Consider the following 15,535-nt stretch of genomic DNA (forward strand, 5'->3'; position numbering starts at 1 on the left):
CACAGTAATTACTGTAAAATTACCAGAACGACTTTTCTGGTAAATACACAAATGTGCTGTTCACACAAGCAACGGCGTTCCTTCTTTTTACCAGTAAGATACCCTTCGCACATCAGCACCAAAACACCGGTCATCCACATGGATGAGAAGCAGCGCTTTAGTTTCACTATCTGTCCAATTTGATGTGGTTTTGCTCTTAAAAACATGAGACATAATAGTTACTATAGTACATACTATGATTTTAGATGTCTTTCCTAACACCACGTGCCATCCATTAAAATAGTCCTATATTCCTATCTCTCAAAGAAAATAACATAATTAATCTTAGTTTGAATTAGTATACTTTAAAAATGACCTATATATATTTAAAAATAGAGCTAAAATAACTTATTTATTTGATCAGAGTCATAAGTTCATATATAAGTTGGTTGGTTTTCTGTTCAAATTCTGAAGTTGTAGTCTTCCAGTCCAGATTTTTTTGGTTATATTTTGTATTAGTTATTTCAGTAATGTATTAATGCATTTGTGAAACTGCTATTAAGTAACCATTTCTGGGTCTTTCCTCAGTACATGTGTAAAATGTGTTTGCAGATGATAAGGCAGTGGAGGCGATCACGTAGACCACACCTAATTCTCTGCATCTGGGTTGTCAAATTCTCCACACCTCCAAGACAACAAACCAAACACAGCAAAAGACGATGTTTTGACCCTTCCAGTTCAAAATGAAATTGCTTCAGTAAAATAAAGCATAAACCACCTAACTAAACCACCTCATAGACAAGTTATTAATATTACATGATTCAATAGCCAGGCTGCCACAATTGAGAGGTTTTCTTGGAAAATACATCCTAACAAGTACTGTTATGAAAGCATTATTTTACAAACAAAAACTGACGTTCGTAATGCAGTCCTGTTGATTCTTCACTGTAAATGATAAAGCTTTCAATGAAATGCTGTAATAATCTTGCAAAAAGCATATGATGTTAAAATAGCTAATAAAACCTATAATAATATTATGAAAACAAGATGTTCCCACCCACCCCCAGCTTTCCCCTCTCTCTAAGAGCAAGAGTACTGCAGCAGACCGGATGACATCATCACTGAGACGCAACACTGCAGTGTGTATGTTTATGACCGCATCTGAGAGAGAGACGGAGCGAGTGGAGGAACGAGTCTTTAAATTCACCTCTGCTGAGAAACACACACATAGATGAAGGGGAAACACACAGAGAGGATCCAATCCATCAAAATAACTCTGCTTGCAGAGCAAACAACAGCGAGAGCAGGTGGTGATGCACGTTTCCCATGAATGAGGCTCCATAAAATCCCGCTCAGTAATGTATACTTAAATCCTGCATGACTGAGGGCATAAACTCTTTCTGCCAACTGCAGTTGTTTTAAATGCCTGTTTTAAAAGTGCTGCCTTCCCTCGCTTCTTCCTTCTCCACACCGGAAGTTCAGATAATAAACTGGATGCATTATCCAGGATCATAAATGAACAAATGTGTGTGATGTTGGTTTGGACTACATGCATTGCTGTGGAGAGCTAAACTATCATGAGCATTCCAGTCTTTCAGTGTAGTTCCTGTAAAATTCTTCTAGAAATACTCTCATACTGACTGAGAAATCTGCAGAATGCATAATAACTATTTTTTTTTTATGTGTGCATGATTAAACAAGGCTTGTTTCACTGACCATTTCTGCTTAGAAGATCAAGTGAACAGATAACTACTGTAAATGTTTTATCCACAGAGAAAATCTGCTTGCAGTGATGTTTGCAACTGAATGTTAAATGAATAATGAAACCCTGAATTATCATTTGCTGAAACAAAGTACAAATAAATTTTAAACTATAGTGGGCTGGATGGTTGTCACACCTTTATAAGCGTCGTCACATTTTAGTAACACTTTTTTTTTGTGTCCTTGTTACAAATGTTGCATGTATTTCCTATAGTAATACTGTAACCGTTAATTTTGCATAATTATTTTAAGCAACTAACACTAAAGCACAGTACATGTTGTTAATTAATATATCTTTGTGTAATTGCAGTGTAACAAGGACACATTAAGGGTACGTTTAAGCCCAAAGTATAGTTCACTGTTTAAACGTACGTGAGGGTCAGCGTACAGTGCGCATGACGCAAATTTTGTCATCAGAAGAGTGGGTCTTGGATCTTGTACGTGCAGGTCGCACATTTAATTTTTTTTTTTTTTTTTGCAGTAATTAGTTTGCCCTGTGGGCGTCGATTCACAAGGTAGTCGAAGAAAAACTGCAAAACATAGCAGACCAGAACGCATGCAAGCTACAGCGACAATGGAGGCCTACATAGATGAGAGATTGTGTGAAGAGGTTAGAAAGTACCCTCATTTGTACAACTCTAACATGAAAAACTACAGAGATGTTTACATGGGTTGTAACTCGTGGCGAGAGATTGCTCAAAACTGCGCATGTGTCGAATGCCTGTGTACGCGTACGAGTCAAATGAAAAGTATACTTTCCAAGGCTGTGCGTTCGATTGTATGCGTGCACTGGCGTACGCGTAAAAAAAAAAAGAAGTATACCCAGGGCTTAACACAGCGACGGTGTACTAAAAATGGAAAGGTTTTTTTTTGCATACAGACGACAACGTTGTCAAAACAATCTCCGTTCACGACTAAAAACGCTGTATTCTGCTGTCAGGCCAGTAGTTGGCGATGTCAGTTTGTATAGAAACACTACGTGCCTATAGACTGAACACGTAACACGCATGCGCATGACGTCACCGTTTTCACAAATTCCCGTTTTTGTAGTTTACACTGAGACGATAATGGTACAGTTTTCAAATATTTGCGTTTTCAGGCCTCCAAAACGCTGTTGTCAAAATGCATAAAAAGTTTGCAGCATTTAGTTAAAAATGGTGTTGTGTAAATGGCCCCTAAAAGTGTTAAGGGTCACTTTATTTTAAGGTGATGTTATTACAGTGTAATTACATTTTAAGGACTGACAATATTAATGTACTTACTGTAGGGTTAGAGTTAGGAATAAGGGTTTGGTTTAGGGCTAGTTGCATGTAATAATGCATAATTTACTGTTATTACTACAGTAAGTACATGTAACACGGACACAAATAAAGTGTTACCATGTTAAGAATATTCACTGGCCCCAACAGTATTTGCATATTTAAGCTACATCTAAAAGTCTGTGAATTACATTGCATTAGACAACAAAATATCAAACCAAGTAGCATTTGTTTTAAAAAACAATAAGAAAACATTTCACAAAATAAAATTGTTGTAAAGCTTTTTTTTTTCTTTAAAAAAAAGTAGACTTTCAAATTAGGCAAGTGGGCACTTTGTTGTTGTCAAACACGAGCGCAACATGTCTCGTGTGATGAAACACACCTGTGGTTCCTCTGCTACAGTAGGACACCTGTGTGAACTTGAGGAGAACTGACTTCATTCATCCAACTAAATCACCTTGACGTGATTTGGTTAAAAGAATTTGTTTGCAGACGCCACTTAGTTTGATATTTTAAAAAAAGAAAGTCATTTTACATGTTATTCAAGTGTCCAGGGTTTTGGGGACAAGCTAAATTTGCAAAAAAGAACTAATCTAATGTGAGTTTTTGTTGTGAAGATGAAGGTAAGACTTTGATTTCCTCTTTCAAAAACACCTTGATCAGCAGAAAACAGCAATTTATAAACCAAGTGCAAAGGTGTTTCTGTTCGTGCCACAGCAAACAAAAAGCATCTTAAATTCACTATTCAAAAAGTTAACACCTTTTAACTTTTTTCTCTCGTGTATAAAAGTGAATATTTTTATCCTTAGTATTACTTTTTAGTCCCATTATGCACATCAAGTAAATAATTATCCCTTGCACATTATGTAAAGAATGAAAAATTGCTATCTTCAGGACTTATAAATGCTTTTATTGGTGTAATCTAATGTAATCAGGTTAATTCCATCATACTACACTTACAAGTAGTTAAATTTTTATGTTACGAGCATCTTTTTAACTTACTTAGAACATTTAAATAGAACATTTCGCAACAATGCAGATTCCCCCCTCTCTCTCTCTCTGCAATGTAAAATAATTTGTAAAAAGAAAAAATATGACTGCATATAATAATTTGGGTTGGGGTTCAAAAGCGACATGCCCCCATGGATAACAGTGAAGTATTTTGGAGAAAAGTAAGTTGAAAACATGAGCAAGCTTCCGACAATCGAGAATCTTTGATACATCTAGAAAAAACATGAAGGAAGTTTTAGGAAAGTTGTACTTACTCCACAAATTATGGCGTTCGTTGGCATCCCCTTTTTTTCTCTCTGTCTCCTCTCTACGTCTTTGCCTCACTGCTTTCCTGTTACACTATCTGGGTGTAGGGGTCCGGGCACTGCCCCTTTCCCCATGCACGCACACACACACACACACACACACACACACTTGTGAGGGGATGGGTGGGGCTGGGGGCTTTGAGGCCAGAGGGTTTATCTCCAGAGGAATGCTGTCAATATCGACACACACACACTTCTAGCCAAAACTAGATAATGGCATAAGTCTCTCTCCCCATTTGTCCATTCCGTAGAGCGTTCTCGATCTGCGCAGACCTGCTCGATGCATTCTGACAAGCAAAGGGCCTTTCTGAATGAGCCTTAGGGAAAAGGACACATTATGTGTGTGTGTATGTGAGCTTTGGCACTGTTTCAGTCTGCAGAAGGACTTACAGTGACAAAGACCCTTGGAGGGGTGGGGTGGGGGGTACTTCAGGAGTACCAAGCCTGGTGACAATGGCCCAGACACGGATGGGGAGGGCATGGTGTGTGTGTGTGTGTATGAGGGGGGCCCGGTCTCTTTCAATAAAAGATCTGTCACTCCCAGGCTGAAAAGGCCCCTCCGTCCTCTCTCTCCTAGGCCCATGCTGGGAAAAGCACATCTATGCCAATGGTATGCACCCAAATAAATGTGTTGCAGAAGTGGAAGAAGAGAAAGTACATCTAGAACTCAGGTTATCAATTAAAATGGGGGAGTTTTATAACGAACATCCTGGCATTGAGGAATTGGGATTGCCATGGTGATTCCCTTTCTAGGGGATTTATTACAATGGCAATGAATCACAAGGCCCTTTGAGTTGACTCAAGAATCAAGAGTACTCGTCTTTGATTCTTTCAAGAAATAAAGGTGCGGTCACATTTACAGCTGCTCGGTGAACTTTCATGGACAAAATCCAGTCATTTCTGCTTGGTTTAAAAGTGACTTCTGTGTGAGCTTTGTTTCATACATCTCTACACTATCGACAATAGACAATGGACCTTTTTTTGCATCCATGACATTTCGCTAATGTGACCACAACAGAGTTCAAAACCCAGTCATTTCAATAGGAATCCACACGATCAGGAATTTTGGGCGAAAGATTTCCTTGAGCAGATTTCTCAATGGGTTCAAGTTGGCCACGTGATTTGCTGCGCTGACTAACAGAAAGCTGCTTGGTTTGAAAATGACTTCGGTGTGAGCAGTGCTTTATACATCGCAATGCTACTGACAATGGACTAAATTTTGCATAAGTTGCAACTTTAAACTATCAATACCACAATTTAAGGGCCAATCTTATAACGGCACTACTTATGTTTGAGAGTACACCAGTCAGGCATAACATTATGACCACCTTCCTAATATTGTGTTGGTCCCCCTTTTCTGCCAAAACAGCCCTGACCCGTCGAGGCATGGACTCCACTAGACCCCTGAAGGTGTGCTGTGGTATCTGGCACCAAGATGTTAGCAGCAGATCCTTTAAGTCCTGTAAGTTGTGAGGTGGAGCCTTCATGGATCGGACTTGTTTGTTCAGCACATCCCACAGATGCTCGATTGGATTGAGATCTGGGGAAGCTGGAGACCAAGTCAACACCTCAAACTCGTTGTTGTGCTCCTCAAACCATTCCTGTACCATTTTTGCTTTGTGGCAGGACGCATTATCCTGCTGAAAGAGGCCACAGCCACCAGGGAATACCGTTTCCATGAAAGGGTGTACATGGTCTGCAACAACGCTTAGGTAGGTGGTACGTGTCAAAGTAACATCCACATAGACGGCAGGACCCAAGGTTTCCCAGTAGAACATTGCCAAAAGCATCACACTGCCTCTGCCGGCTTGCCTTCTTCCCATAGTGCATCCTGGTGCCATGTGTTCTCCAGGTAAGCGATGCACTGTGTATTCTGACACCTTTCTATCAGAACCGGCATTAACTTCTTGAGCAATTTGAGCTACAGTAGCTTGTCTTTTGGATCGGACCACACGGGCCAGCCTTCGCTCCCCAGTGTGCATCAATGAGCCTTGGCCGCCCATGACCCTGTCGCCGGTTCACCACTGTTCCTTCCTTGGACCACTTTTGATAGATACTGACCACTGCAGACCGGGAACACCCCACAAGAGCTGCAGTTCTGGAGATGCTCTGACCCAGTCGTCTAGCCATTATAATTGGCTCTTGTCAAACTCGCTCAAATCCTTATGCTTGCCCATTTTTCCTGCTTCTAACACATCAACTTTGAGGACAAAATGTTCACTTGCTGCCTGATATATCCCACCCACTAACAGGTGCCCTGATGAAGAGATAATCAGTGTTATTCACTTCACTTGTCAGTGCTCATAATGTTATGCCTGATCACGTGTATGTTGTCACTGTAATTAAAGGGATAGTTCACCCTAAAATGAAAATTAAGTCATCATTTACTCACCCTGGTGTTGTTCTAATGCCGCATGCCCTTCTTTCTTTTATAGACCACAAAAAGGAGAACTGATGAAAAAAAGTCCAGTTTGTGCTAGTCCATATAATGGCAGTGAATAGCGACCAGCATCAACCTTTTTTAAAAGAGATGCAAATGAATCACAGAATGATCCCATGCGTCACATGCCGTATATTTCAAGTGTTCTGGGGGCATACAATAAGGTTTAGTGAAAAAACGAATTAAATTTAATGTATTATTTAAAGAAATTCTAGACCTTGGCCATTGGATATTGTAATACTTCTGAAAAAAGCTCAATATAAACACAAAAACATGTTTAATGGTAAGAAATATTTAGAACTGTAGACATTATTTTTTTATTTTTTTTTTATTTTTTTTATCCATTTAATCTAAAAGCACCCAGAAGCACCACAGAAGAACACCGGGGAAAGTAATGTTTCCATACTTTTCCATAGTTCCTGTAGGGTAGTTGATTGCAATGCTAACACCTTACATATTCATGTGGAAACAATACAGTCTTTAATCTAACTGCTTTATGTTGTATGTCTTAGCATGCATAAATTATAAACACATCAATGAGAAACTGTTACATAGTCTTGGGCAATAATGTGATCAAAAAGTTCTATTTCTTTTTTTTCTCTCATCAACACGTGCACTCTTGAACATTTAATAAAATACATGCATTACATATACAATTACTCTTGACTTGAACATGGAAGCAATACTCTAGAAATGACAGCAATCAATCACATTATAATTCGCTTTATAGAGGGCTGTAGCATATTCCAATATCCCGATTCTTGAAAGGCTGTTCTAAATTTCTTGGAAATCTGAATGTATGAAGGTAGCTTTTGTAGGCCACTGAAATGTCACCTCCATCCTCTCTATCCATATGCAAGAACTAATTAATTTTAACCTTATTTCAGAGGATTCCGTAAAGCTTGCACTAATCACGCTGAATAAAGTACTCAATAAACACAGCCAAAACAGCCAACCTGTCATCAGTCATGCATTCTATAAATCTATCTGCAGTATTCAATATTGTGAACCACCAAATCCTCCTCTTTACTCTCAATGAAGTAGACATTACAGTCTTAGAACAGAAATAATCAGATATCATAAAACAGATATGCTTGATCTCCACACCAACTACCCATTTGTGTTCCACAAAGATTAGTACTTACCAAATTGCTTAGTAAAGCTATCACCTGGAAATGTCTGGAAGTATTTGTGCATGGATAAATGTCCCATCATCTGAAGTGGAATTTACTGAAAACCACACTGCTCTACATCCCAGCCAAGAAGCATCCTTGCCAAGACCTCGTCATAGACAACACAGTCATTTCCCCACACATAAAGCCAAAAACCTTGGCACCACACTGGACAACGGTCTGTCATATGCATCCCACATACTATCCACACTCTCAGAAAATAATGTACCTTTAGGGGTACAACAGTTCATCTGGGGCAGTACCTTCAAAAGGACATCTTATTCACCTTATTCACTCCTAAAAGGTTTGTAGTAGTACCTTAATGGTACATATTACTACTGTACTAATAGTTACTAATAGGTACTACTAATAAAATACAATAGGTAATAATATGCACATTTTAGGGGTAGATAAAGTACAAAGTTGTGCTTTTAAAGGTACTGCCCCATTTACAAGCTGTTGTACCTTTAAAGGTATAATTTGAAAATGCAAGTTTTTCTGACAGTGTGTAGTCAATACATTCTTTCTGCAGAGTCAGACCTTTTGCTCAGATCATAGTCCAAGTCCTGTCCAGTTTCTCAGTGTAACCTCTGCTGATCATCCAGAACCCTGTTGCTTAGCTGATACTGAACCTTAGTACTTTGTCATCACACCATCCTTTCTCTGATTCTCTATTCCAGCTAAGGTGAAATTCATAACAATTGTCCTGGTTTACAAGACAGTCAATGGACAAGCACCCTCCTACATCTAGTCCATACCAACATGTTCAGTTTGACTAACTTCCATTCCTTATCTCACAAAGTCGTCCCTCCAGTAGTGCTAAGCACCTTGCTGTCCGCAAACCTAAAACAACTTTGAAAGTTTTAATTGTATTTGTACATGTTCGAAACACTTCTTTTCCTGAGGTCATTTTCTGAATTGCATGCTTGTGTTGATCACAAAGGTCTAACATATGAAGCTACAGCATAGCAAGTCATGAGCCACTATGTCAACATGCTCCTGGTAGGTCCTGGTAAGGAGTTAATAGTCAGACAGTAAATTGTGATCCTCAGTATCCAGATTGCACTAGTTAAGGATGGTCATAACTAGATTCCTCCATGTTCCTCCTTACACCAGGAAGAGAAGCGAAAAGGGCTTAGGTGAAACATGAAGTAAGAGCTTTGATCCAGAATACAACAACTGATTAATCCTGGTTTAATCCTCTTTGGAATTGCCTGGTGCCTTCACAGATGCAAAAAGCAAGCATATTTCATAGTTAATGTCTTGAAAACCTTACCTTTATGTTTTCCTAGCATCTTAGTTTTTGGCAGAGTGTGATGCTTCACAACTGTTTCCTGTATTCCACCATCACGTTATCATCAGTTGAGGGTCCTAACCAGCTGCCGATCACTTAACCCAGGGGCGTGCAATCCTGGTCCTGGAGGGCCAAACTCCTGCAGAGTTTAGCTTCAACTTGCCCCAACAAATCTGCCTTGAAGTCTCTAGTAATCCTGAAGACCTTCATTACCTTGGTTAAGTTGTGTGTAATTGAGGTTGGAACTAAACTCTGCAGTATAGTGGCCTTTCAGGAGCAGGATAGGAATTCCTGTTCAGGAATGATTACTCCAGCTTGACCTGGGCCTCTTCTACACCTACATGGCCTCTTCTACACCTCTACCTCCGCATCCAATATCCATACACTGCTTCTTAAAGACAAGTATACAGCAGAAGCTAGCCAAGATTTGGAATCATGAAAGGTTTGCCACAAAGGCCCTGTTTACACCTGGTATTAAGATGCGTTTTGGTCGATCAGATCACAAGTAGATGAAAAGGGGATGAAAGGGGATGAAAGGGGAGACACATACCCGTTTACACCTGGTATTTTAATCCGTCTCTTTTGTCCACTTTCATCCACTTCTGTCCTGATTTCTTCGAGGGTAGGGTCTATGGGCGGGTAAATGTATGGGGTTTTTTTTCCAGATCTTTCGATCTAATGGACAAAAGCTCACACAATTTACATATGAATGTGAAAGGAGATGACAGAAAAACACAGAGAGAGCATCAGCTTTCGTTTCTGTTTTGACAGCTGCAAGACCAAGCCAAACGCGATGAGTGCGTGTTAGAAATCAGCAAGGGTGAGAGAACATTGTGCTTGGTATGTTTTTTGTCTTCAAACGAAAGTTGGGTTTTCAACCGACAAGGTTTAAATTCCGTCTATCTAGCAATGATTACTCATTAGGTCAGTAGACAGAGAGTAGGCGGTCTTTTGTGGCTGTTCGAACTCATTCGACCTCCTGAGCATCTACACTATGAAAGCAATTCGGTCAAATGCGATTTTCAGCTACCTCTGGAAGTGGTCGAAAGTGGACAAGCTCAAATTGTTTTAGACCCCACTTACACATGTATTTAGCATCATCCACTTAAACAAGGACAGAGATTGAACTGACAAGAAAGTTGGAAATAGAGCGCACTTGCCCCATTCAAGTGCTTTGAGGACATCTTGATCCATCTCTTTAGAGGGTATGAGACAAATATTCTGAACATGGTCTTCAATTGCAAGAGAATAAAGGCTTCAGATGAGGAATGTATTGTACGGTTACCTCAGCCTGAAGGTAAGCAAGGCTAAAAATGGTAAATCAAGAAGGCATTACTACAGGCAGTCATCCTCCTTAGTTCTGCTGTCATCTCATCCTTTATTTACTTTTAAAGACATTTTACCACATGTTTCTCTGACATGGTTCATTTGGTCCAGACCAAAAAAGAAAAAAAAAACATTTAGTCCTGGTCCGATTAGCGTTCAGATTGGCAATTTTATCACCGAACCAAAAGATATCGAACCTAAAGGCATAGGGATACGTTCACAACCTGATTGGTCGGATTTTTATGACGTATTGCCTATTTTGATATGGAACTTACCTAACATCCAAAACAATGCTGTGTGCTGAGGTAAATGCGCTCTTTGTGTGTGCATAGCCTGCATATGATGGTATTTTGGCCAGTATTGGTATTTTTGGCTAATATTAAAACTCGTGAAGAGCTTAAAAAATGTGTAAAGGAGTCAAAACAGTGGCGGGAATCCATCCGTCACACACACAAACGATCTGCTGCGTGGAGACGCGCGTCTGATGCCTGTGATGGGCAAACTATGACGAGAAAAAAACGATATGCATGAGGATTCTGTCCTTTTTAGGGTCTCATCGTCCTGTTTTTGGTTCGTTTACATGTCTTTGGTCCGTGTTGTGTTCATATATCATTCGAACCGCACCAGAGTTCGTTTTAAAGCGGACCGAGACCCATCTTTTCAGCCGTCTCGGTCCGCTTGTTTGGTGCGCACCAGGGTTCGGATGGCAGCGCTCACACATGTTCAAATGTACCGCATTAACAGAGCAATCACACCAGAGTTTGTTTTAATCGAACCAAACATGCCAAGTGTGAACGCACCCTTAAACACTGGGCTACAGCAACAATGTCATTAATTGCTCTGGGAAAGATTCTGCAGAATAAAAGCAGTAAAAGAAACCAGCACACAAACAAACATAATAGAGCTTCTTCAGAAGCAAGCAAGGCTGAGAGCCAAGCACAGCAACCACACCTGCCAAGTATGCTGCAAGTCAACACCCAGTCCTTGTGAGACAAATGGGGCCTAATCAAGACCAGAATGAAATACTGGGATGTTAAAGACTGCAGCATTGTCTTCCTGATCAAGACATGGCTGACTTCCTTGATCTGGATCCCTTGATGTTGTATTTTAAGCAGGACATGGATCCCTGGATCAAAGTCCTTTCTTATCCCTGCCACAGCATTCCTATCAATCAATTAGAGCCCCAACCCTTTCCCTTAACCCAACTGAAACCATATCCAACCTCTAAAATGAGAGAGAATTATGGTGGATAATAATGTTGTTCAAGCCACTAACCTCAAACCTTACCCTACCCATAATATCTGATAGCAATCTTGTTTCAAGACAAACAAAGATGATAATGTAGGAATACTTACGTTAGTCCTGGACCACACAATATAGTCAGTTCACGCATTCAGTGTTCATCACTAGAACAGAACAACTGAATCAAACAAATTGAAGGTAAGAGGCGTGTTCCTTTTTATTAGAAGTTAGTGTGACAATATGAACACTGCCTGGCAAACCTGATGAATCTCCCCTGAACCTCCCTTAAAATGTATTGTTCTACCAACTGCTTATCCATCCATCCATCCATCTATCCATCCATCTGTCCATCCATCCATACGCCCGTCCGCCCGTCCATCCTTCCATCCATCCATCTATCCATCCGTCTTTCCATCCGTCTGTCCATCCTTCCATCCATCCTTCCGTCTGTCCATCAATTTACCCATCCATCCATCCATCATCCGTCCATCCGTCCGTCCAACCGTCCATCCTTCCGTCCGTCCATCCATCTATCCATCCATCCATCGACTTGCACGTCCATCAATTTGTCTACCTGTCTGCCTGACTATCTATACATCATAATATCTGTGCACTTTATAACAATTTTAAATGATTCTAAAACTGTATATTTTGCCATTAGATATGCAATACGGATTTCCATTGCTTTCATTTATCATTAAAACTAATCTTCTAATGTATGAGAAATTTTTGTTGTTCTAGAGGGGAACATTAAGTCAATATTCTTTAAATATCAAAAGCATATAATTCTGTGGTATGTGAGGGTTTTGACTTTTGGTTTAGACCCTTGTGAAAAAGTGCACTCAATTGTATTGAATGTGTACACTTTTAAAAAGTACATGTCTAAAATCCCACCTTTTTAAAATTTAAAATTCAACTTTAACTTTTTTTCAAAAACAAACTCTTGTTGGGTGATTTGTACATTTCTAATACTTTAGTGGGGTGCATAAGTTAATACTTGGACTTCACTGTTTGATACCTTGGCAAAAAGGTATTGAATTGTATAGAACAGAACACAGTCTATCACGTTGCCATTTTTCTATGAAGAGTTTCAGCTGGCTAAAAGAACCTCTTACACACCTCTCATCACACACAGTATGTCACATGAACATTCAATAAAGCACAATTATCCATTGAGGGACATTTACCTAAGAAAACAGCAAATTAATTTTTGAGACAAAAGAGCAAGAAAACATGACATTGCTTGATAAATGTGACAAGAGTCAATCAGTGTTCATAGTACATATCAGAGAACTTGAATAATGACTTCTAAATCTAAATCTACCTTTTATACTTGAGTTATTGGTGAAAAAATTTGATCAAAGAAACACATACACAGGTGTTACATGGTTCATTAAGGACAGAATAATATTTGTACAGACTTAAACCATGTCTACACTGGAAGTGACCAATGTTGGATGGATCATGCAGCAATGAATCATTCTCGGAAGCCGCACACCAAAAATACACACCAAAAAGATGGCCAGAAACTACCTTTGATGTAACAGTCAAAAGTTGTTGTTTTTTTAATAAAGACTTAAAATAGCTAAAATTAGCAATCAACTCACCCAACTGATAATTGCAACTAAAATAATTCGCAAAATAACTTTTACTGAAGTGCAACAAAAATTGTGTCCATCAACTGCAAGCAGGTAGTTAATATGAAGCACTTTTTGTGCTTCATATTATTTTTGTGCTATGCTATCCATCTAAAACAGATTATTATTATTTGACATACTGCATGGAATATTTGTACTTTTAAAATTGCATAGCGCAGAACCATGAGAAATGTGGATGGTGGCAAAAACCTTTAAGTAATGATGACCAGTTACAGGAAGATATAGACTTCCCATCATTCATTCATATTAAATTAAATAATCTTTAATGTTGATTAAAAAACAATCCACAGATGTGTTATGTCTCAACTACACAGGTGGATCCCACCACGTCACTTGCAGTGTGAACAGATTTGTTGATAATAATGGGCATGACCTAATGTTACTGCATCTCTATGTGTGGCTGACTTCCAGTGTAGACATCTTTCAGCCTCTAAAAAAAGTCTCATATTCTTTTGCATATTGTGTATTATGCTTGTTTGGATTGATAATTTAGGGCTTTTAATATAGGGGAGAGTGGGGTAAGATGTGCCACTTTGTGGCAATTTGTCCTCTAAGCAAGATGAAATGAATACACCTAAATATGTTTCAGGATGTCTGTGTTCAACTAGAATTAGAATAAAGTGTCAATAACATGCAGCCACCTCTCCAAAAACAAGACAAAACCATGTGTCATGTGAAGGGGTTAGTTAATTTAATGGAGAATATATGAACAATTCACATTTCAAATAATAATAATAAAAACATTTTTTTTTTAAATTGAAAACTTATAACACATCCCAGTCTTCTTTTGCGGCATATTATTCACATTTCCAGTCAGAAAAATGTTTTAATATTAAAAATATTTGAATGTAGTGACAATTTCTAATACTAAATACTGATTCTAACTCTAATACTACAGTAGTACTTCAAATACTAATCACTATTTTTTATTTTTTTCATAAAAAAAGTTGATAATCAAACAATTTGATGTTTGCTTGGACAAAAGAAATAATAATTTGACCTGAAATGTAGAAAAATGACATGCAAACAAAAATATGATGACTCTTTCTAAATGTGCAGTTACTTGACAACAAATTGTGCTGTGGCACATCTTACCCACAGTGACACATCTTACCCCACTCTCTACATCCTTGAGCTCATGACCACAACAGAACTGTTTTACAAACTATTCTAAAAGGATTCAGAACTATGATAAGAAGATGACTTGGAAATCTTGCTTTAATTCAGATCAATACAGAGAAAATCTGGAGACTTACCTGAGTCACAGATAGTCAAAGCATTGTTTAAACAGAAACACTAACACTACACTAAACATCAAATCCACAACACAACACACATACTATGAAATGAGCACTATCACAACACATGAACACAAACACCACAAGCACAGATGTGAAACAAAACACAGATGAAACAAACTGAACCTCACTCACCACTCAGATTCAGCTCTCACTGCACAACATGGAAAGATGTGGATAATGTACGAACATTAAAACAGGTCAGTGCATGCATAGGTGTCTGGATACAAATGTGTTCACATGATAAAGTGTTTGTGAGTAACACATCAAAACATGTGAAAAGTACACTTAAGAACCCACAGGTAAAATAGGTTCATTTTACTTTAAGCCTTATTGTATCCTACCCATGTAGTTTATGTTACTAATGTGATGTGTTGGTAATATCTTTTTGCCCGTGGACTCTTTTTATGCTGTGTGAGTACACTGATAAACGCAAAAATAATCCACACATCACAAAAAGGGAACTCAAAATCTGAACGCAACCAAAAAAAAAAAAAAAATCTCAGAAAACGACTAGATGAAACTGATAGAAAAACTCACAAATAAACAAATAAACCAACAAAAAACTTGTCCAGCCTGGACCACGACCACATCTACCGTTACTTAAAATAAAAGCCAGCCCAACACCAAACAGTAATACGAATCTCTCAAATAAAACCAAAGTTTTGTTAAACTGAATGTTACATAAAAACTTTATGGTGCTAAAATCAAATTCACAAGAAAAAAATGTGGATGAAATTAGAACCACTACACCAAAAAACACTAACAACAATGACAGAAGCATATCTAG

The 15,535-nt window shown here is 38.6% G+C and overlaps 1 protein-coding gene across 19 annotated transcripts in view; it reads right to left on the reverse strand.

The window, feature by feature from the left end:
- The window catches only part of ank1a (ankyrin 1, erythrocytic a), a 144,228-nt gene that overhangs the window by 83,000 nt on the left and 45,693 nt on the right, over positions 1-15,535 (reverse strand). The window contains exon 1 of one of the 19 annotated variants that reach the window (XM_051895833.1): positions 4,265-4,586. The exons of the other annotated variants lie outside the window; for them this stretch is intronic. Within the exon in view, the coding sequence (XP_051751793.1) occupies positions 4,265-4,291 (27 nt within the window). The 5' untranslated portion in view covers positions 4,292-4,586. Of the gene's footprint in view, positions 1-4,264; positions 4,587-15,535 lie in introns of those variants that run through there. 19 annotated transcript variants of the gene reach the window in all.

The sequence above is a fragment of the Ctenopharyngodon idella genome, chromosome 5 (genome assembly GCF_019924925.1).
Source record: "Ctenopharyngodon idella isolate HZGC_01 chromosome 5, HZGC01, whole genome shotgun sequence".
NCBI lineage: Eukaryota > Metazoa > Chordata > Actinopteri > Cypriniformes > Xenocyprididae > Ctenopharyngodon > Ctenopharyngodon idella.